General features: G+C 42.8%; 1 protein-coding gene and 1 pseudogene across 2 annotated transcripts in view; both read left to right on the top strand.

Moving 5' to 3' along the window:
* LOC310823680 (cytochrome P450 3A27-like) overlaps positions 1–5923 on the top strand; it is a gene marked incomplete at both ends in the record, with an annotated part of 96880 nt that extends 90957 nt beyond the window's left edge. The window contains 2 exons of the mRNA XM_083696544.1: positions 5699–5772; positions 5920–5923. Coding sequence (XP_083552670.1) covers positions 5699–5772; positions 5920–5923 — 78 coding nt within the window. The remainder of the gene's footprint in view (positions 1–5698; positions 5773–5919) is intronic.
* Positions 1–23498, top strand: part of LOC310824151 (cytochrome P450 3A27-like) — a 145013-nt pseudogene that overhangs the window by 93925 nt on the left and 27590 nt on the right. The window lies entirely within an intron of this gene.

Here is a 23498-nt window from a genome sequence, read left to right as displayed (position 1 = left end):
AAACCCAAATCTCTCTAATGTCCTAAACATAAACTCGTGTTCTACTCTATCAAATGCCTTGTTGAAATCTACACTCAAAACTATACCTCCCTCTTCCTTCATATGCCTCACTACATCCCTGACTGACCCTATCGTATCTGCTATATCTCTCCCTGGAATACTGTATGCTTGTGTTGATGAGACTATGGACCCTACTACTGACTTAATTCTATTTGCTAATACTTTTGCTAATATTTTGTAATCCGTATTTAATAAGCTAATCCCTCTGTAATTCCCTAACTGCAACTTGCTACCCTTATTCTTATATAATACTGTAATTAAACCTGTTGACATTGTTTCACTAACCTTCCCTATCCTTTCCATTTCCCTATATACCTTTAACAAAATTGGACTAAATACCTCGCTAAAACATTTATAAAACTCACCTGGCAGGCCATCAGAGCCTGGGCTTTTGTTGTTAGATAGACTTCTGATGGCCGCATTCACTTCAAATCCTGACAACTCACTCTCACACACTCCCCTATCACTATCTGATAACCTATGCTCAACTGTCCCTAATACCTCATCTACACTATCTTTATCTACACTACCTTTCTTAAATAAATCGCTATAAAACCCCTGTACTGTTTCCAATATCCCTACATAATCATTCACTATCTCTCCTCTTTCATTCTCTATTTCTTCTATATAACTCCTACACTGTGTTCGTTTCTCTAACCTCAAAAAAAAAGATGTGCATTTTTCCCCTTCCACCGCATATTGTGCCCTACTCCTAACTATTGCTCCTTTACATTTTTCTTTTTCATGTGCTTCTAATTCTCCTTTGATACCTATATATTCTGCTATGTTTCTATTCGGATTCCTATCTATTTGTCTTAGTTCTTCAGCCATTCTTTCTCTCAATACCCATTCTTTTCTCTTTCTTGCTTGATTCCTTTTCCTACAATATCTCATACTTAAACTTTTCACTTGCTTTTTTACACATTCCCACCATTCACACACATCCTCCTCATATTTTTCACACATACTTTGCTCCACAACACACTTCATCACCATCTCTCTATACTCCTTTTCTGCTAACACACTCGCATTCAAACACCACACTCCCCCCCCTTTCCCTTTCTGCCTGTTTCCAAATTGAAATGTGATTGCTGCATGATCGCTATATCCTGTAAATGTGTACTGTATATTAGTTATTTCCCTTGTGATTTCTTGAAAAGCTAAAACTAAATCTATCCTACTCTGTTTCAAAACCCCATTAACTATCTGCCTCCTTGAAAATTCCCTTTTACTTGCATTTCCCTCCCTCCATACATCTATCAAATTCCTAACCTCAATCATTTCTAATAAGCCCCTCCTCCCTGAATCTTGCTTAAAACTATCTACCCTATATGTATCTAACTTGGTGCAACATACATTGAAATCCCCCACCAGAATACAATTTCCCTTACAGTGCACACCCAGTGAAACAAAAAACTCTCTCTTTTCAATCTCCCTATTTGGTGCATACACATTTATCAATCTATACTTTACATTATTGACATCAAACTCTACACCTAGCACTCTCCCTTTCCCATCATTCAAAACCTCTGTTATATTTTGCACCACATTTTCTTTTACAAATATTGCAACCCCACATGATTTCCCCAATCCACAATTTACAAACAACAAACCCCTCCATTTTCCCTTGACTTCTGTTATTTTTTCTGTTGACCACTTTGTTTCTTGTATAAGCAAAATGTCTGTTGTGAATCTTGCCAGGACTTCCTCTACTTTCTCCATGTCATTTAAACCATTGACATTAAGCGAGGCAATCGTGACCATTATAAACAAGTTAAATAGAGTGTATGTCATTTTCAATATCATTTTTTCTTTTTCCCTTTCCTCCTTTCTTTGATTTTCTGCCAGCTGGCCAATTTGTTCGGTTGTCCTGCATATGCCCTCTTTCTCATTCCTTTTCCCATCAACATTTCCTCCTCAGACCCACTGTCACTCTTCTCCTCCTCCGTTACCATTGACACCATCGAGTCAGACATTTGGGGTGGGGGAGTTTTAGGTATTCCACCTCGCCAGCTAGCCGTTTCGTCTAGCGTGGGTGTATGGGTCGCCTCTCTAGACTCCATAGCTGCTTTCTTCCCTTCATTCGGGCGCACAGTTCTCGGAGGCAAAGGCTCCCATTGAGATCCTCTCCCTCCGGTCTTCTGTCCGCCCCCTTCACCCCCTGTTGCCGGGTCCACCAATGCAGCTACTTCCTCATCTAGGCTCGACCCTATACCCCACTTCTCCCCCGTCTGCTCCTCCATCTGGGTGTCTGGCACACCTATCACCCCTTCATTAATTGAGTCCTCTACCACTGCCCCTTCCTCATCCTCCTCACTCCCCGATCTGCCTTCCTCCTCCGTCTCTACGGCGAGAGCGCTTCCCTCCTCCTCCCCTGCTTTACACACACAACCCGCTTCCCTATTTCCACACACTCCACACTTGTTTATAATGGTCACGCATTCCCTCGCATAGTGTCCCTGGTCCCCACATTTCCTACATAGGAAGTCCGGACACTCACGGACAATATGTCCTGGTTGTAGGCACATCCTACAAACTTTGACCTGTCTATCGTGAATAACGCGGAAAAACTCCGCTCCCTTTTCTGTATCAAATCTTGTTGAATATGGTAAAGACCTAACTACGTCGTTGAACTTTACCTTAACAAACCTTGTTCCTTCACATATCCTCGTCCCCGGCCACATTCTCCTTTTTATCGGCGACACTGCCATCACTCCCCAGTCCATAAGCTTCTTTAAGATTTCTTCGTCCGTTGTGTATACAGGCAGCCCCAGGAACGATACCACCATCTCATCGCTCGTTAGCTCCTTTGCCATGATCCTGGTCTCGCGGATTTTGAAGCCGTCCATCAGGCGCCTCTTCCCATTAGGGTGACTCATAGTCAGTTCGTATTTATTTATTCCAATGAACCGACATCCAACCACCAGCCCACATAAATCCTTCGTCGTTTTCAGCATCTCCATCATCGTAATTTTCTCTTCTCCTACTAATTCCAACAACACCGTTAAATCTTTGCTGTAGCTTGGCTCGTCCGCCGCCTTTTCGTTCCCTCTCACTCTCTCTCCTTTCTCCGCATTCACCGTCTGTCTCGTCTCCACTCCAGCTTTCTCCACCACTCTCGCCTTCTCTATGTTTTCGCCATTCGTCTTGCCGTCATCCGTGTTCTTAGCCATGTCGTCTGTCGTTGTCCTGTTCGTATCCATTTATCCAATCCGAAAACAAAACTACACTCAAACTGAAACAGATATCCCCCCAAACAGCAAGCTGTTGGGGGAATACACAAAACAAAACAAAACTCACTTCTTTTTTTCTTTTTTTCGCTATTTTTCACATAAACAAACAGAAAACACTAATCTCCACAAACGCTGTTTCAAATTCTCCCGCTTCCAAACGCTCTCGACTTCCCAGAATCCTTTGCACTGTGACGTGTTCAGGGTGGTATGGCCGTAAGCGAAGGAGCCAGCCCTCTGCACTGTATATAAAGTCGAGGAAAGGAGACGCCCGCCACTTGACAACACAAACAATACTGCAGTTGATACGCAGAAGGCAGGGAGTTATTGTGTAAGTCTCAGCTTATATAAAATGATGGCTACGTCTGGCAGTATCAATCGCGTTTATTAACTGGTACAACAGATAGGACTGATGAGAGAGCGCGAGGCTTCCGCCGTTACATGCTTATATATCATCTCTCTTTCCAATGCGCATGCGTACATACATGACAGTTATCTGGGGGGGAAAAACACCAAAACTGCAATTAACATTGCTTTACCACTCCACAGCTCATAGTTCATAGTTGTCAGTCTAGAATCGAGCTCAAGAGAAGGCTGAGTGAGTCACCAATTCTTAGCAGGTGGTTTTGGAGCAAACTGTATAAACTGTTCAAAACAGCAATATGAAACTGGAGCTGTGTTCACACTACAGCACTGTTCAAACTACAGTGGTGAGACAATAGTACACCCTACTGGTCGAAATGAGGAAAAGCTTACTGCACCGGGTATTCCCAGGCGGTCTCCCATCCAAGTACTAACCCGGCCCGACCCTGCTTAGCTTCCGAGATCGGACGAGATCGGGCGTGTTCAGGGTGGTATGGCCGTAAGCGAAGGAGCCAGCCCTCTGCACTGTATATAAAGTCGAGGAAAGGAGACGCCCGCCACTTGACAACACAAACAATACTGCAGTTGATACGCAGAAGGCAGGGAGTTATTGTGTAAGTCTCAGCTTATATAAAATGATGGCTACGTCTGGCAGTATCAATCGCGTTTATTAACTGGTACAACAGATAGGACTGATGAGAGAGCGCGAGGCTTCCGCCGTTACATGCTTATATATCATCTCTCTTTCCAATGCGCATGCGTACATACATGACAGTTATCTGGGGGGGAAAAACACCAAAACTGCAATTAACATTGCTTTACCACTCCACAGCTCATAGTTCATAGTTGTCAGTCTAGAATCGAGCTCAAGAGAAGGCTGAGTGAGTCACCAATTCTTAGCAGGTGGTTTTGGAGCAAACTGTATAAACTGTTCAAAACAGCAATATGAAACTGGAGCTGTGTTCACACTACAGCACTGTTCAAACTACAGTGGTGAGACAATAGTACACCCTACTGGTCGAAATGAGGAAAAGCTTACTGCACCGGGTATTCCCAGGCGGTCTCCTATCTATAACTACTATCCCGGCCCCCCATCCTAGTACTAACCCGGCCCGACCCTGCTTAGCTTCTGAGATCGGTTGTGTTCAGGGTGGTATGGCCGCAAGCGAAAGTCCCAGCCCTCTGTACTGTATATAAAGTCAAGGAAAGGAGACGCCCTCCACTTGACAACACAAACAATACTGTCGAGGCCCTTACGGAGTGCTTGCTACAGTGTAGCGTAGCGCGAACCGGTACAGAAGCATGTAGAGGCCTTAAGTGTGCTCATCCATCACTCACTCGTTAATAACATGGCTTCGCTACTTTTCACAAAAGTATAAAGAAAAGGAGGAAGTGAAATGAAATATATGTAGTCGGTCGTTCTTTTGCAAGGGGGCAATGGGTGGGGCACGGGTATGCAAGTAGCAAGCCCCTTACCTTGACTATGACAAAGTAATTAATGCTAATGTAAAAATATATGAAACATTCGCCAATTTGATTAATTTAGATGGTCACCCCTCACCAAACCACTGCTGCTCCAGATGGTTTGACGTTATCTCAAACTCCCTTCACTCAGTTTTTTCTGTATTATTTACAATATTGCTGTGAAAAGTGTATGCTTGTTATATTAAGCAATAAAAGCAATGCCAGTTATGTTCTTAAGAATTGTCTTCTTTCCTCCAAAAAGTATAGATAATGTTATCAATATAATATAATAATCTACTCCTTAAGCAGTATCGATAATGGTATAGAATCGATAAAATCCTAACGATACCCATCCCTAGTTATGAATAGCCTAATTCATAACCACTTATAAAAATGTGTTTTGCATAAATTGCCTGCCAGGCAATTAAAAGGGACAGGCATATTTGAAACTTTGCAGCTGCTTTAATCATAATGATTAGTCAGGCTGCTCAGTATTATTGCAGATTGGGACCTACATAAATCTACTGCATATGTATGCATGTATGCTTGTCTTGGCTTACATCTCTTACATAACTTTCCAGGTATACTTACGAAATATCTGGGACAGCCCACCAATGCACAACCCGGGGGCCCTGCTATTGGGAAAGGAGTCAAGGTACAGACCCTCCATCTGCATAACAGCCTGCAACAGGTGGGTCGAGTCAAGTTTATTTATTTACTGTGAAATTGTGTGTTGAGTTATTATTATTGCATATTACAGTTGCACTTTTATTACCAATAACTACATTGACTTTGCCTGCAGGTGAATGGACACCAATCATACCAGCAGCCCCATGTTTAAGTACAACACAACCTACAGATGGAGAGACATCCACCCCATCTACCTCCACTGAAACACAGCCTGCACCACGTGAGCCCTGTGAATTGCACAATGCATTGGCACTTTTATTACCAATATATAAGTTATATGTCTAAGCAACACACACACAATGGGTATATAACTATATACATCTGTGTTTGACTTTACCTGCAAGTGAAAGGACACCTATCATAACACCAGCCCCATGTTTATGTACAACCATCCACTCCATCTACCTCCACTGAAACATAGCTTACAGCAAAGTCCTCTAGGACTCTAGTAAGTCCTCTAAGGCAGCACCTATAGTTCCTGCTGACTGGCCAGCCCTGTCTGATAAGGTGAGAACAGAGTTTGTAAGCAGAAGACCCTATCAAATAAAATCTGAATTAACTTTTCCGAAAAGAGAGAATGGAAGAAGTTGCCACCACCACAACTTTTACAGCACACTAGTAAATGGGGGAAAAATCATGAATAGCTGTCTGGAAATATAATAAAGAAAATGTTTGTTCTAAAGCAAGTGTGGTTTGTGTTTTTGCTATCATGTTTAGATTTGAATGGATTACTGTATGTTTGTAGTGGGAAGGGGGTGCGGGGTTGATGAGATAGTGAGGTGGCAGCATCAGAGGGCAGGTTGGAGGAGTTTGGGTGGTAAGATATGCAGTGTGCAGGGAGTGTGGTATGCACACATAAGGAATTTTGTGGCATACGCGCACAGAGGGGCCTCTGGTATGCAGCGTGTAATGTGTAAGGAACTTCAGCGCACGCTGAGGGGGGGCGAGGCTACATATCTCTCCTATGACTCCAAAAAGGAAACCCCATGTGAAAAAAACAATACACTAAAGCATATTAGAAACACATGAATGTGTTTCTGTACGGTTTTGGGGATTGTTTATGGTAATTCTACATATCTATTTTGCTTTTGGCCTGTAAGGATTGGGATGGATATGTTACACTCGAACATCAGCGGAACAAAATGACGGCGCTCAGAGATGGTGGGGGGTTTAGCCCGAAGGCGTATTTAATAATAGAGGGGGAAAAGGGGTAGGGGAGAGAAGGATAATCCAAAAGAGTAATCGTGGGTCGGTCCAGGGTTCGGCAGGCAGGCGGGTAGTCGGACGAGCAGGGGTGTTCGGCAGGCAGGCGGGTAGTCAGACGAGCAGGGGTTCGGCAGGCAGGCGAGCAGGGGTTCGGCAGGCAGGCGGGTAGTCAGACGAGCAGATGTTCGGGAAGGCGGGAGGTCCAGTAGTCGGGGAGGGGGCTAGGTCCGTGGAGGGGTCGACGAGGGGAAACACCAGGGAGGACGGAGTATCTGGATAAGCTGTTTTGGGATCAATGTTTGGGGGCAACTTTCTACCAGGAGTGCCTTGACATAGTGCATCCATTCATGTCATGCACTTATCGAGAGTGGTTGTTGGGGAGGGAGTGGGAACCCAACAAATCCCACACTTTACAGTAATTCTTGTGCTTTAATTATTTAAGTATTATTAGGTTTATAAAAAGAGCAATTGAAGTAACAAGCTTGTTATGGGAGTTATTGTAAATTATCCTAAGTGTTGACATGTCAATTAGATAGGAATAAAACAGTATGTCATATTTTTTGTCTTTTATTTATCTATCTGTGATTAGCTGGGGGATGTTGTAGTAGATGTAGATTGTGTGATCTTCAGTATCAAGGGTCAAAACACAGTATGTAAAACATATATCTTGTACTATTTTGCAGTACCTCGTCTAAAGCGGGCATTATCTTTAATATACAAATGTTTATAAATGACCTGCTACAAAGATTCAGTCCAGATTAGTAGTGCCATGTTTTATAAGCCCCATTACATTAGCCTAGTTTGTATTTGCATGTCTCCAACACAGGAAAGGTAGACCAAAAACGTTTTGCTACATTTTGTCATTGTAGAGGTGGGCTATCGCAAATAGTTTAGAGGCAAGAGCTGTGAAGGATGTTTGAAAATACCCATCCTTCTGTGGTTGAAATTAATGACAGCGCTGACATTTGTGTTCCCTCCTTGTAACAAACTAATCACTCAAATTAAAATTGTTTGTGATTGCAGAGCTTCGCATAATCAGCGTGCTAGATAGACTTATACATATTACAGAATATCTCCTAAATGTAACAGTTTATTAGATAGCAGGTTAGATCATGAATTACAGGGAGATGAAGAGTGGAAATTGTTTAAATATCATGTTATCTTAACAGGGACCAACTTGTGTTTTTACAATATCCTTGTCCACCGTCACACTTTTTGTAATAGTCATCAAGCATTCTCTCATATGCACAGCAGCAACGCACAACAGTGTGGAGAAACGGGGGAAATATTTTAGTTGTAATTTGGCTTTGATAATGCAACCTATGGATTATAGAATAAAGTTATGAATGTTCATGCAATATAGGCTGGGTAGAGAAGATACAATTTTCTGTCCCATGCCTCTACTGTATGGTTGTGACAGAGACGCTTATATGAGAGTAGTCTAATGTCCCGCTTCAGGTTTTTACCACCAAGCCTACTTGTATTTCAATTTGAATACATTTACTGAAATTTCTAAAAACCTGTTTTCACTGTCATTCTGGGGTATTGTGTGTGGATTGATGGCAAATTCTTTTAATTTAATCAATTTTAAATTGAGTCTATAACACAACAAAATGTGGAAAAAGTAAAGGGGTCTGAATACTTTCCGAAGGCACTGTAGTGTGTTTGTCAGTGGCAGAGCTGGTGCATATCCAGTATCAGTGTGGGTCACATGTTGAAAGTGTAAAGCATGATTCCAGTGGATGCAAGTCTATGACTATGATAACTTTGCTCTGTTATTTCCTGGGGTAAACCACCAAATTAACAACAACAAAAGTCTAGGAATCGTGCAATGATAAAAAGGATCTTTGCAGGCTGAAACAACCATATATAGATAGTTCTGGTGAGCAAACATATCAATGTGCTGTGGCGCCCGCCCCGTGCCAAAGCCCATGCGCGAGTGTGGGAAGGTGGTAAATGGAGTGTATATCTCGCCTCGCTTTGTCTCTGCTGTTTCTGCTGTCCCTCTCTTGCCCCGTGTTGTCTTTGGCAGGACCATGTATGGAGTTCCTGCGCCCCAAGGGGCCACAGCTGCAACCCGTGGAGATAATCACCGTATGCCCATACATGGAGTTCCTGCTCGTCAAGGCACAGCTGAAGGGCATCAGCAGGAGCAGCAGAGACCGTACAAAAGGAGCCAACGGAGCACCCACTGGAGGGAGTTGCTACGGCGAACCAAGGAGCAGTTGATGAGAGAGAGAATAAGCCAAGTCACCATTGTCCAGTGTATGACCCCTGACCATAGGAGAGCCCCCTTTGAAGCCCGACCCCGAGAACGTCCGAGAGCCCGCTACGTTGCCAACCTTCGCCTGTCTGACTACCCCGCTGCCGCCCCGACCTGGAACGTAAGAGGACCACCCACCGTGTACCGAACTCCCCTGCTATCTTCACGACACGACGCCTTCTCACCCCCACCCTCTCTCTATCACTTCCCTCTCCCCGCTAACCGAATAAATATCTTTGATTATAATTCTGGTGTGGACCTCTCTGCTTACACTGTGTTTGGGTCCGTGACGCGCCCGCACACCCCGGCGGCCGTCACAGTGCATATCTTATTTTTTTGGCATTGGTTCATATTCATATTTGGATTGGGTAATACAAGACCCACCACATATTTCACTGGGGGATTCCTAGGCCTCCCCTCGCATACCAAAGGCCTAGGAATCCAAGGGAACAAAAAAGGATTTGTGACTTGGGGATTTTCTCAGAGAGAGGGATTGCTTAGCAGTGTTAAGATGGGGAAAGTAGTAGCATGCCGGTTTGCCTCTGGTTGAAGAACATCAGTGTCTCATCTCAGGTATGTAGGTATTGATAAACATTTTTTTATGAAGAAGAACTGCAATGATGGCTCAGTAACTTTACGTCATGTTTTTATTACTGTACCAAACTTAAAGGTTTATGATCGCTTTCACTGTTATTGGTTATTATCACTAAAACCTATAGTTTTTTAAAACTGGTGTACTGTTTGAGCCAGTTATCGTGTTCTCGCGTAACCAATCACACTCCCAAAGACCAAAAAATCTAGTGTGTCCTAAACAACAATTTTCAAATGCAATGCTTTTTTTCGTTTCACACGGTTTTGTTTATTTAAGTTGATGGACTTTTGCATTAGACATCACTTCCCCTCGGTGTGTGTCAAGATGGTTTTGTTCACATTGTAAATTTCCATTATCACCCAGTTACCTCAACTTGAAATCCTCAAGGAAATGCTACAAGATACCAAAAACCTTTTATTATTATTTTTTTTAATCTTTGCTTTCAAGCACATAATGTACGTTGATGTATTTCCACTGTGCACATTTTCTACTTTGCACAATTTGTACAGCTGTAATGAAACTGTTGTAAGTGTGCAAATAGAAATGTTCCACATTGTGTGGACAATAAAGTATTTATGTACTATACTATTTCTATTCTATTAACACATGAACCCAACCCTAACCGCACCCCGGATTTTTCCCGGAAACCTTGTTACTGTTACTAGGTCTGATTGAATATGTATCCAGTAAAGTTTGTCTCTTTGTGGGTATGGAGTGTCCCTTTGTACTAAAAGTATCTGCTCACTGCACACACCAGCAGTGGGACCAGTGCGGGCAGAGGTTGCAGCACACCTCTTCTTGTGGGGGTTATGCTCCCCACAGAGACTACAAACTGTGGTTTTGGCAGAGGAGGAAGTGGCTTGCCTGTGGTCTAATAGAAAAAAAGAGAAAAAACAACTTATTTAATTTAAAAGCAAATCATTAAGTACACGAAGGTGATGCCATGGGTGGTGCAGCAGAGGCAGAAGGAGATGATCTTTTATTCTCGGTTGCAGAGGGGAAAGGTTAACTCATGTTAAACAGAGCAAGTTAGGCAAAAAGCATACATGACAACCACTTTTTACTTGTACATGAATAAGTGTAGAGTACACCTTGCTACAAATGTCTACTTTTCCACCTTACCTTTGGAGGAAGCTACCGAGGTGGACTTCCTAGTGGTCTGGGCTAAAAATGTTAAAATTGTTAGACATAATTTATTACATAAACAGATGAATGATAACTTCATTATACAATGTCATGTGGTTACCTTTGAAGGTTTCTGTACCTTCACAGGAGGTAGGATTCATGCCGGAAGAGACAGTGACAGTGGCATGGACACAGGAGGTGGGAGAGGCAGTGGTCCCAGAGGAGTTTAGACAGGGTTGGTGGTGTCTTCCTAGGTGGTGGTGGTGTGAAGAGTCACCGATGGTGGCTTGGAGGAGTTGGTGGTACCAATGGAGTTAAGGGGTGTTGATGGCATGACCTGGGAAGTAGGCACATAGCCTGCTACTGCAGCTGGGTGCCCCTATGGTTGTTACACAGAAGGTCTGAGGAACCAAACGACGGCACACAGAGAGCCCGAAGGCGTATTTAATAATGGTAATAGTGAACGGGGACAAGTGGATAATCCAAAGAGAGTAGTCGAAGTTCGGTCCAGGGGTCTGCAGGAGAGCGGGCAGTCAGACAGGCAGGAGGTCGGGCAGGTAGACGGGTAGTCGGACAGGCAGGCGGTCAGGCAGGCAGACGGGTAGTCGGACAGGCAGATGGTTGGGCAGGCAGACGGGTAGTCGGACAGGCAGATGGTCGGGAGGCAGGGAGGTCCAGTAGTCGGTAAGGGGGCTAGGTCCGTGGAAGGGTCGACGAGGGAAAAACCAGGGAGGACGAGGTATCATGGACACAGTACGATCTGGCACTGGAGTGGAGTTCAGGCAGGGTTCTTATAGGGCGGTGATTGCAGATGGTTTGCAGGTGTGCTGAGGGGAGACAGGAAACAAGTGCGCTGTCGACTGGGAGCTGGACGCTCCAGCGATAATCGTCTGGGCCTCAAGGTGGCGCCAGAGGGATGGTTAGGAGGGGGAACCATAACAGTGGTGTTGCCATTGTCAGGGTCCCAGCAGAGGCAATGACGGCATCTATGGTTTGGTCGATGGCAGCCCTCTCCTGCCCCCTCTCTCTTGTGAGGGCTGCCCACTGCTACTTGCCCTTTCCAGGATAAGTTCTGTTTATTCCTCGTCAGTGATGGCTCTGGCAGTCACAGGATACCTTCTGAGATCCCTCTGCCATGGTTAGTGAATGGCAGTGAGGGTCTTCGCCAGGACCTCTGGGATCAACCCTGCTGCCACTAGCGGGTGCTGCCAGACAGGTGATGGGACGAAAGGTCTGTGACTGCAGATGAGGACAAGCTGGTGGATGGCTCTTGGCTGTCTCCTGGAGAGGCGGTGGTGGTGGCACGGGGCCCTGACAGGAACCAAGACGGCATCAAACGTGACCCGAGCTGATGGGTCAAAAGGAAAGATGCCACACTTCTTAAAACCTTCCACCACAACACGCCGGTCCTTGCACTGCTGGTACGGGTAGCGGAATACCTGCTAATCAAGTTTGAGTTCTTGAAATGGCTGAGGTGTCCGGTTACCTTGGAGAACTCCTTCAGCGGCCCAAAGACTGACATTTTCAGCGGTTGCAACACATAGGTGCAATGTGGTGGAAGGCAAAGAAGTATAAGCCCTTCCCTTTTAGCCGCCACAATCACCTCCAGGAGACTTTTCTGTGTGTCAAAGACCAGAAGGAGAGGGCTCTCCGTGACCACATGTTTCAAAATGCTGGAACCACTTCCTGAACATCTCCTTGTCGATGTACCCTGATGGTGACTTTCCATACAGGGCACTGGGGGGACCTCCCTGTGTGTAGGGGTCGCTGGCGAATTCTTTTGCAAATATTATAAATGGCGGAATGTCATCCCCAGCTGTGTTTAAGCAGGCCATGACAGAGATGTGGTCTCTGGTCCCCGGTGACTGGTGATAGGGATGTCTACAGCCCTCAGGGACCAGTACTCTGTGCCTGCTCCTGTCCAACTGAAACCCTGACTCATCGCAGTTATAGACTTGTCTGTGTTTCTCCCTCAAACCGCTCTCCTCCAAGGTCTTCTCCAAGAGCTGGAAGTAGGTGTCCACCATCGGCTGCGTGGTGTACTCTGCTCTCCACCTGATTAAGATATGCTGAGCCTGTCTTCATGCCCGCCTCATGCTGAGCCTGTCTTCATGCCTCTCCCTGAACATTTCCCACCACTTCTTCCTGAGTGGTGGGATTCTCTCCCCTGGGTGCCTCTTCTGGTGTATGGCTGTACAGCAGCCGGGCCTTGGTCAAGGAGAACCCATGGTGCGTGCAAATACTGCAACAGAGCTTCCTCATCCTCTGGTGCAAGTAATTTAGCAGGGCCACTGCAGCAACCATGAGTCACCCGGCCACTGATCCTGTCCAACAGGGTCTGCCGCGACACTCCATGGACCTATGCAGAAAATAGGAAATTAATAGTGTGCATATATATATATATATATATATATATATATATATATATATATATATATATATATATAAATTCTCTCTCTCTCTCTCTCTCTCTATATATATATATATATATATATATATATATTATATATATATGAAATGTAATTTGTGGTATGTTAGTGTGATGACAATTTATCATTATGATAATTGGTTTCACAAACTGAAAGCAATACCCACCTTTCTATGATGAAATGTGATTTTTATCTGTAACAGAGGTTGACTAAATAGTAACTAAAAAAAGTTGTCGCAAATGTCACATTTTAAGATTCGCAGCAAGTCCCGCATTACTTTAAAACATGATATATTTTAAAACTCACAACTTAGCTAAATGTTAATGAATTGTTATGAGAGTTGGTAATCAGATACCTTGGGGTTATGCAGGAGAGAATTTACCGTTATTTTTCTGGTCTTTTTCAAATGAATGTAAACAGTGAATGAAAACAGCTGATCGTGGGCATAACTGATAATAGGGGGTTAGCTAACTGCAGGTGCAGTTAGAGAGGAATAGAAAAAAAGCCATGCAACACTGCTTACCTGCACACTCTGAAGGTCTTGACCGAAACATCAGTGATTAAATGCAATGATTTTTTTAGTTTTTCTTTACAGTATGGATAGTGCCAACAGAGAGAATCCATGTGAGACTGACCAAACAAAAATTGGCCTGGTGGAATAGAGGAGTGGGCAGAGTATGATCATCCAGTCATGAGGTTAGGGGCAAGTGAGTATAAGTAGACTAATTAGACTAATACTATAATTAAACGGGCAATCCGGAATACAAACAACAACACAGTGGTCTTCCCACCACTTTTTTGGTAAAAAGCTGAGGGATGGGGTTCGAGAAAGGTAACCACTCTCAATTATATGGTAAATTTAAAGACAATTGCAGGGTTAGCAATCCCACACCCAGTGAAGAGATCAAAGGACAACAGATAGTCTTAAAATATTTGAAGAGTGCAATAAAAGAGGGGTCCTCGCACCTAGAGGGTGTGAATACAATGAATACAATAAGTACAATGGATTAGCAGCCAGGGATAGATGAATAATTAACACAGTTGTAAACAGCCAGGACAGATGGCTTGTGTAAACAGCCTGGGCCAATTGATCTTTCAACAGACTGACCGATGCCAGGTCAGGTGGGAGTAGCTCCCTGGATGACGAAATGTAGTTCTTGAATGTTATTGGTGTATGTAGACAGGAACGGGTGTTCAACTTTGCAAATCTGAACCGGCTTCTTTCTCTGTGAATAAAGTCTCTGAATGAATCAACAGCTCTGGTTAACGGTATTTTATTTCAAAATACTATTATTTAAATTCTACGACAATTACATAGACATATATGACAGCTATGGATGCAAGGACTGACCATCCATGAGATCAAAATGATAGTTTTAACCATGTTTTGAAGCTATACAGTTTTACAATTGCATTGTTTACATACAATGGAGTAAAACTAATTTATATTTTGGGTTCTGATGGGGTAAAATAGTTGAACTAAGGGTAAAGGTTAGGGTTAGGGTCATGAGTGATTTATACATTTCATCCCAGATTGCCCCTTTAAAAGTACACTATGGAAGGTTAATTGTTAAACGATTAACCTCAGACTTTGAGCCTTGGCTTTACAGTTATCATACTCCTATGATATAATACAAATAAATATATTGCCTCATTAAACCAGACAATCCTTCGTTTTAGGCTAAAAACTTTAGAAAGAAAGGCTGATGCTCATGGACATTGCAAGGTGTGGCCCTTTCGGTAAATATTTAGCTTGAAAACATTTTTAACCTTGGGGAGAAACATCCACCGTAAATTCAGGGTGATTCTACTAACAGAGTTAATTTGTGACCTGTAATATTTACATGGCAAACTTAACCTTGGGGGCAAAATACAAGTGAATGACGAAATACAGTATATAGCTTGAAAACGTTGTTATTCTTGTGGCGAAACAGTCCTCTTAGAATAGTAATAGACATGTTTACCATTAATTATTTATCAGTCCGGCCTGTCTCCAAAATGGACAAGAGTGTCTCCAGTTATGTTTACATTCTGCAGTTTATGACACTTGAATGATTTGATGACGAATTTGACACTTGATACTACTCCAGGAAGCAAACTTAGACTTTCTGTTGCCAGTTAGGGGGATGAGTTTGTTATTGTGTAATGACCTGGCTGGGGTGCATGTTTGTGTGACTCCGAGGGTGAGAATCTGAGGCCGTGGAGAAGGAATATCTCTAGCCGATGTGGTTGCTCCCTCTCAGATGCCAGTCAAAGAGAGTCAGGAGAGGGTCAAGGAGATGGCAGTGGGGTCATACATACAGGAGGAGGTCAATTATGTGGTTAGCCCTCCAGGCCAAAGGCATGACCCTTTTGGCTGAAGAGCATTCTCAGTTGCAAAATCTTCCATAACATACTATCATGTGTTGAAACTTTCATACTCTTATGAAAGTTTATAATAAAATAAAAAGAAAGTTTATAAGTTTAAAATATAAAGTTTCAACACTTTAAAGTATTTGTACGTATGCGTTTGCTCAAAACCATTTTCTCAGTGCATGTTAATCATTTATCAGGGGGGAGTTTACATTCCATAATCTTTCACTGTCAGAATGTTGAAAGGCTCAGTGGCAAGTTCTCTCAGTGTGTCAGCCCCTGGATAGTCTTTTCGTGGGTGAGTTAACTCATTAATATGTCAAATTTCCTTCTTTGTGCCAATGAAGAGTATGTATTTAGATTCAAAGCCCTAACAGTTGCGTGGAGACTATTTGTTTTCAATTTGATCCCCTACTCTAAGGAGGTGTTTGACCAGTAAAATGTCTGAAGTGTTGAATTGTCTGTTGGACATGTGGTTTGTTGTGGGAACTGTAATAATCTGGATATGCCAGTGCATGAATATAGTTTTGGTTATTTAGTCTCTGAATAGTCTAGACTTGTTAATTGGGTTGATTATTAAGTGTTGTGTATTAAATTAAATATTTGAATTTAATTTTTTTCATACTTTTGTTTTGTTTGTATTTAAAGTTATCAGTATAATATTCTCTTCTCTATGCTCAGAAGTTGGATGTACTTTTTGAGTCATGAGTAAAGTTACTAGTGTAGTAAGTGTCTTACAAGGTGTGATTTTATTTTATTTATTGAATTGCACACACACAATTACAAATGAACGACAAAATGAAAAGCCTCCTCTATAAAGTAGTAAAAAAAAGAAAAAACAAATTTGAGGTGTGCACAAAGTACAGGCAAATGATAATTTTTAGATGTGATTTTATTTTTGGCCTTTTAATAATGAATACACTATGAATGGGATTTTCTTCGGTGAGACAATCACATACAAATCTGCATTTATAGACTCACTTTGCTGTACGTCTTGTGTTGATTTAATTTCCAGCCTTTTAGCCTGTGGCTTACCGCACAGCAGGGTTGCCAGGTCTGGCTAAAAGTTATTCCCCATTAAAAACCTCTAATGTTGCGAAATCGCTCCATACATATTTTTATAGTGTGTGTGAGTGTAATTGTGTTGTGTAATCATGAGCAGTACACAGCATTCCAGGACCATATACTATTATTTCTAAATCATAAAGCGCTTCTATTGTATGTTACGTAATGCTAATTGATCACATGTATGCTATCTAAGGCTGGAACACCAGCAGTCAAACGCTGTTCAATGAAACCAGCACTGTAGGAAACCCACAGTGCAAAGAAATCCTGTCCATCCAAAACCACATGTTCATTTGGTCTTGGCAGTTTGCAGAGTGGAAAATGTTTCTTTCCATAGTGCAGGTTTGAATGAGTTTGCGGTTCCCAGTGCACATTTGATAGAAGTTTAATTCGATCATGGACCAGAGTAAGCAGTTGTCACATGCGTGATCATTTCAAATGACAACACACTCAATCTTTCATTCTAGCTGCATGTGCACGTATAATTATTCCCACTGAATAAGGGCTAACATTTCCAAACCATAACACACTCTTATTCTATGTTATTGGTCGTAGGGATATAAACATTTACACTGTTCAGTTTTCTTGGAGCATGACATTGAGAGAGGAATTAGCCATGCAGGCCACCAAAGCAAGTTGACTAATAGCTTGGTTAGTCACATAGTTGCCCCTGGCTACACTAACTGTCCCCTAAGCTAATAGATCTCATGCCTAATCTTCATTCATTTCTTTGTCAGGCTAGAACAATAAGGTAAAACATTATAGTAAAACATAGAAATAATACAAACAGTCATTCACCACACTCTATCCTGTCCATGGTGTAACAGATGGCTTAAGGTGGACCCAAGTGTAGAGAGACAGGACTCAAGAGTTACCAAACTCAAATGTAGCTTTACTTTAAACCGTCACAGGACGGACGGACGGACGGACGGACAGGTACAGGTACAGGTACAGGTACAGGTACAGGTACAGGTACAGGTACAGGTACAGGTACAGGTACAGGTACATCCATGGAACATTAGTTCACGACTGATCGACAGGTGAAGCAAAAAAACCAGGCTTATAAGCTTGCAGAATAACAAGACACAGGTGAGGACAATTAACTAAAAGAGAAGAATAAGGAAAACAATGAGTAGGGGAAGCAGCAGGATGAGGAGGACTCCTCACACATGGACAATTACCTACATATCATCACATTACAATCACAATTTATGTGTTACACAATGATCTCAAACCATTGATTTTCTCATGGAATCCCTATAAAATGTGGCCTCTTCTTGTTGTTCCAATAACAATGTTTAATGGGTTGCAGTGTTCCGTTGTTGCATGGTAGATCAGAATTAATGGGCTTGCTTCAGCAAGTCCAACTATTGTTATTGCTCATACTTATTCTTCTTATTATTAGTGGGCTTGCTTCATGGTTGGGCCTCTCCCTGGTAGAGAGCAAGCTGCCTTCGTCTTCAGTTGTGCAGAGCTGGTTACTGCTCTGTTGTTAAAATTGAGCAAAAACTCTTCATGCCTTTCTCCTGTCATCAGGAGGGTGGGTGTGTTTGAAATGTGTGCTGGTCCCAATGTAAGGCCTGTGCTGGCCATTTGGCACCTTCTGATGCCATTGTTTAGGGTCTATTGAGGGGTATGCTGACTGCCAAACATAGGACCTCAAAGACATATTCATCAGAGCTGTGGTTGTGTGCCAGGGTTTACAACACACACACACACACACACATCCTATAGATACCCCTAACACTTTCTATGAGACACACACATATAATGCATTATCATTTATTATAAAATAAATATATTTTAAAAGTACAGAGAGCATTAGTTTACCATTTTTTCATTGTACTGTGGTCGTCAGGTGATCAAATGACTCTAGTTACTATTACATATTATCAATAGCCATGCCACAATTTCCTAGACATTGCACTGTAGAATGCATTTGTGTATCTATCCCAAAAGTCAGAATTGTGTTTGCACAATAAATTAAATTAATTTATTGTAAATTAAATAATACATTAAAACCACACATATGGCAGACACATTAACAGTTCATATACTGACAATAGTGTTGCTTCACCATTAAAAGCTTCGATTCTATTTTCCATAGAACCAAAGTTCAACAGTCAGTGCAAGCTCTGCTTTTTGTGCCTTGTATTATACTACAGTTTGTGTTTCAATGACGAGGGGACTTATAGAAGTCAAACGTATTGGTCCTATAATAATATTACTACTCTTCTACTTAGAGTTTGCTGAGATTGTAAACTATCCTAGGCCTACAGCTGTCGCTCCTGTCTCTGGATGTGCTTGCCCAATGTAGTTTATCTTCAGAACAAATGGCAAAACAATTCTTCTTTAGGAGTTTAGGTGCACAATGTTTCTAGTATGCTTTTCAGATTTTGACCATGCATGCGTACCTGCATACTGCTTATGTGAACCCCTCTTAATTTGTAATATTTATACTATATTGTATTGATATTGCAGACCTAAATCATATTTTTTCACATTATAAAAAGTATCACATTAGCTTCAGTGATGACTTCTTTGCACTGGTGTTTTGTCTTGGAATATACTAGTATATATATAGTAGTTTGTATAGTGCTATTTTTTTACAATCTTGTACCTTTAACATTTTTATGATAAGATAATATCATTGTGTGCTGTCCTGTAACATGGATATGTCATTAACACGAGTCGTCAGAGGTCCACAGGGTAGTATGTCAGAGTTTAAAAGCTTCACGCGACGACTATTTACCATGTTTTATTTCAGGTAATTAACCTTGGCAAAACATCCACCAGGAGGCATCGTTGAGGAGGAATTTGAATGGATATGCTTACAGTGTGTTTTCGAGGCCTTTCTGTGTTTACAAACATTGCCGCCTGATGAATTATGTGAAGAGTAGCTTTTGAGTTGTTGTTTCAATTTGGAAAAGGGCATATTATTGTCTGGTCGGAGAAATTATGTTCTTGGATAAACCTTAATTTTGAATAAATCAATCAACTCTTCATCAAATGTGAAGACATGAAATATATGTGGCAGTGTGTCTGCGAAATTGCATATTAATTAACTCATAGCGATATAATGTTTCTCAGTTGATTCCGCGCATTTCTATAGGCTATATGGACACAGCACGCTCACAAAGCAAAGAGCGCAGTTTGTGACATTAATTTTCCACTCTGGCACTGCAAGTTCACGTTGAACATATTTCACATGATTGAAATGAGAGCTTTTATGAATCAATCAAAAATGTTTACATGCCATTTACAATGATGAGAATAAATCTGAGAAGTCAAGGGATAATGTCGAACAGGCAGGTGAGGGACATTAAGCTGTCATGTTGACATGCTTTTATTCATATTATTCTGTAGGCTATAGCCTTATATATAAAACTCACAACTGTTAATCTGTTAACAAATTTATTAATACACAGGACAAGATGTTATAATCCCTTGTGCCATGATCCAAGGTAAAACAGATGTAGAAGGCCAAATCAAACCAACAAAGCGAGTGATATATCCACCATTCGATGCAACACCATAGCAAACATCAGGCTACGCCGTCATAGGTCTACGGAGTCATTCCTCAGGTGGTACCATTCACCGGTTACCTACTCTAGCCAACTGAGGTAAGCAGCATGTCATTGGGGTTATCAAGTGGGCACCTTCTGTCACCGGTGTTTCGTTAAGTTAGGCCCACGACACCTCGAGAAGGCTTAACTGTGTAGTCCAGCGTCCTGGAAACACCCCCCTCAACACCACTACCTCAATACTATCTTTAACTTAAACCCTACAACCAACCTATCAGCCTACCCACCCCATCAGTGTGTGTGTGTGATGCCCTATCTAGGGTAAATGTTTTCTGTAAGGTAAGGGAACGGTGTATGTGGGGGCCTAAATAGTGTGTGCATGTGTTTATGTTTATGTCTTTATATAAGTGTAGATGCAGGGATTCAAACCCTAATTTAGGGTAGAGGGAAGGGTTAGAGGTGGGGAAGCCCCCGGGTGGATACGGTCCCGGATTAGGGAAAGGAGGGGTGAGTGTGCCCTTTATTTATGTTGTGGGGGAATGTTTGTGTCCGTGCAACTTCATGGCTAGCCTACACTGGCTAGCAGTACTAACCCCCCCCACCACACTATGACACGATATCCTCTCATAAATATAGCCAAACAATGGCAGTACAAAACCCCTCACCACCACAATATGACACGATGCCTTCTCATTAATATAGCCAAACAATGCCAAGCTATGCTACCTCATGCTCTAGTCAAGTCGCTGTTGCATCTTACCTTTAACGGGAACCCCAGCTACTGATCTTCCGCCTCAGCCACAGCCACTGGCTAGCGCTCTCCGCTGCTACCGACATATTCTTTATCGCCAGTTTCAATTCTCGTCCGCGAATACCCAGCTCCGTTAGCAGTGCATAGGTTGTCTTGGCCACAAATCCTCGACAACCAATTTCCACTGGGCGAACAAAAGCGGTCCACCCACGCTGTGTCGCGTCTGCCGCTAATTCTGCATATTTAGCTTTCTTTCGTTCATAAGCCTCGTCAACCCGGTCTTCCCAAGGGACCGTGAGTTCGATAATATAAACTAGCTTCTGTGCTTCAGACCACAGCAGCATGTCTGGCCGCAAATTAGTGCTAGCAATTTCAGCCGGTACGATTAGCTGTTCAATTAAATCTACCTTTAACTTCCAATCTGCGCCAGTTCGCAACTGTCCCTGCGCGCAGCTGCGCCCTGGCCTCCTTACGCCAGTCTCTCCCTCTCTTATAAATGCAATGTCTTTCCGCTGGCCACTACTAGCTAGCGAGTTTACTTCTAGCCGTTTTCCCTCAACTGCAGCAGCTAAACATTTCAACACTTGATTGTGACGCCACGTGTATCGCCCTTGAGAAAGACTGATTCTACACCCAGTCATTATATGCCTAAGTGTGCATACGCTGGAACATAACGGGCAGGCAGCATCCTCACCCAACCATTGATTAAGATTTTGGGGAGATGGCAGTACGTCATAAGTAGCCCCTATGATAAATTTAATTCTGCTTGCCTCCATGCTCCACAAATCCTTCCACTTCAAGCTTCTCTTCACTACACTCTCCCAGTTTACCCACTGGCCTTGTTTTGCCTGTGCCACCGCCCTTGTACATCTTATCATCTCCTCCTGTCTGTGTATTTCTTCCACTACCAGTTTCCTCCTTTCTACTGCTGTTGCCTTACTCCACACAGGTTTTCCTGCACACAGCCCTAGACCTCCACGTCCATGCTGAACCTGCCCAATGATATCCCTATGGCTAAGGGCTGCCTGTGCCTGTTGCACTGCCTCTTTAGGCTTCCACTTCCTTCCAGTTTTAACTATGGGCGCTGCACTTCTAACAACTGGGTCCTTTGACTGGGTTAGAGTCATTTCCAGTCTAGCCTTGGCACATTTAAATTCCTCTGTCAGACTAGAAATCGGCAGCTCTAGCATGCCCTTTCCATACAGGGCCACACTGGTCAGACAGCGCGGGGCTCCAAGCCACTTTCTAATATTAGAGTTAATCAACCTTTCCATTTTTTCAACCTTCGATATGGGAACCTCGTAAACTGTCAGTGGCCACATCAGCCGAGGCAACAATCCAAACTGTAGGCACCACAACTTTAGCTTGCCTGGGAGCCCTGACTTATCTATACCTTTGATGCCTTGAATCATCTCCTGCCTCAACTCCTCACATTGACTCTTGTCATTGAGGCTTGCGTCATACCATCTTCCTAAGCTTTTAACCGGTTTCTCTAACACTGTTGGAACCACTTCCCCACCAATGAAAAACTTTTTATCAGCTATCTTCCCTTTGACAATGGAGATACTCCTAGACTTGCTTGGCTTCACTTTCATCCTAGCCCATTCTAGGTTGCTATTTAGTTTATCCAGTAGCCTCCTAGTACAAGGGGCTGTTGATGTCATAGTTGTCATGTCATCCATGTAAGCCCTGATTGGTGGGAGGCGCAGCCCTCCCTGCAACCTTTCCCCACCCACTACCCATTTCGAGGCTCTGATTATGACTTCCATTGCCACGGTAAAGGCCAAAGGGGAAATTGTACAGCCTGCCATAATGCCTATCTCTAGCTGTTGCCAAGCTGTAGTGTACTCTGCTGTAGTAAAACAGAGTTGAATGTCACAAAAGTAAGCTTTAACTAACCTCTTTATACTATCTGGCACTTTAAAAAAGTCAAACGCCTCCCATAACAGACTATGCGGTACTGACCCAAAAGCATTCGCCAGATCCAAAAATACCACATGAAGGTCTTTCTTCTCATGTCTAGCTGTCTGAATTTGATTCCAAATCATGCTGGTGTGTTCCAAGCACCCGGAGAAGCCTGGAATTCCAGCCTTTTGCACCGTAGTGTCAATTAAGCTATTCTTTACTAAGTAACTAGACAACCTCTGTGCCACCACACTAAAGAAAACCTTCCCTTCCACATTAAGAAGGCTTATAGGCCTAAACTGACTAATGTCTACAGAGTCTCTTTCTTTGGGAATAAAAATTCCCCCTGCTCTACGCCATGCCCTAGGAATAACCTGTTTCTTCCAGACTACCTTCATCAATGTCCATAAGAACCTCAGCACATCTGGCGCACTCTTGTACAGCCTGTAAGGGACTCCATTGGGCCCTGGGGCTGAAGA

The sequence above is a fragment of the Argentina silus genome, assembly GCF_951799395.1.
Source record: "Argentina silus genome assembly, chromosome: Y".
In the NCBI taxonomy this organism is placed as follows: Eukaryota; Metazoa; Chordata; class Actinopteri; order Argentiniformes; family Argentinidae; genus Argentina; species Argentina silus.
Note: the sequence above shows the minus strand (reverse complement) of the source record. Positions and strands in the feature narration are given on the sequence as shown.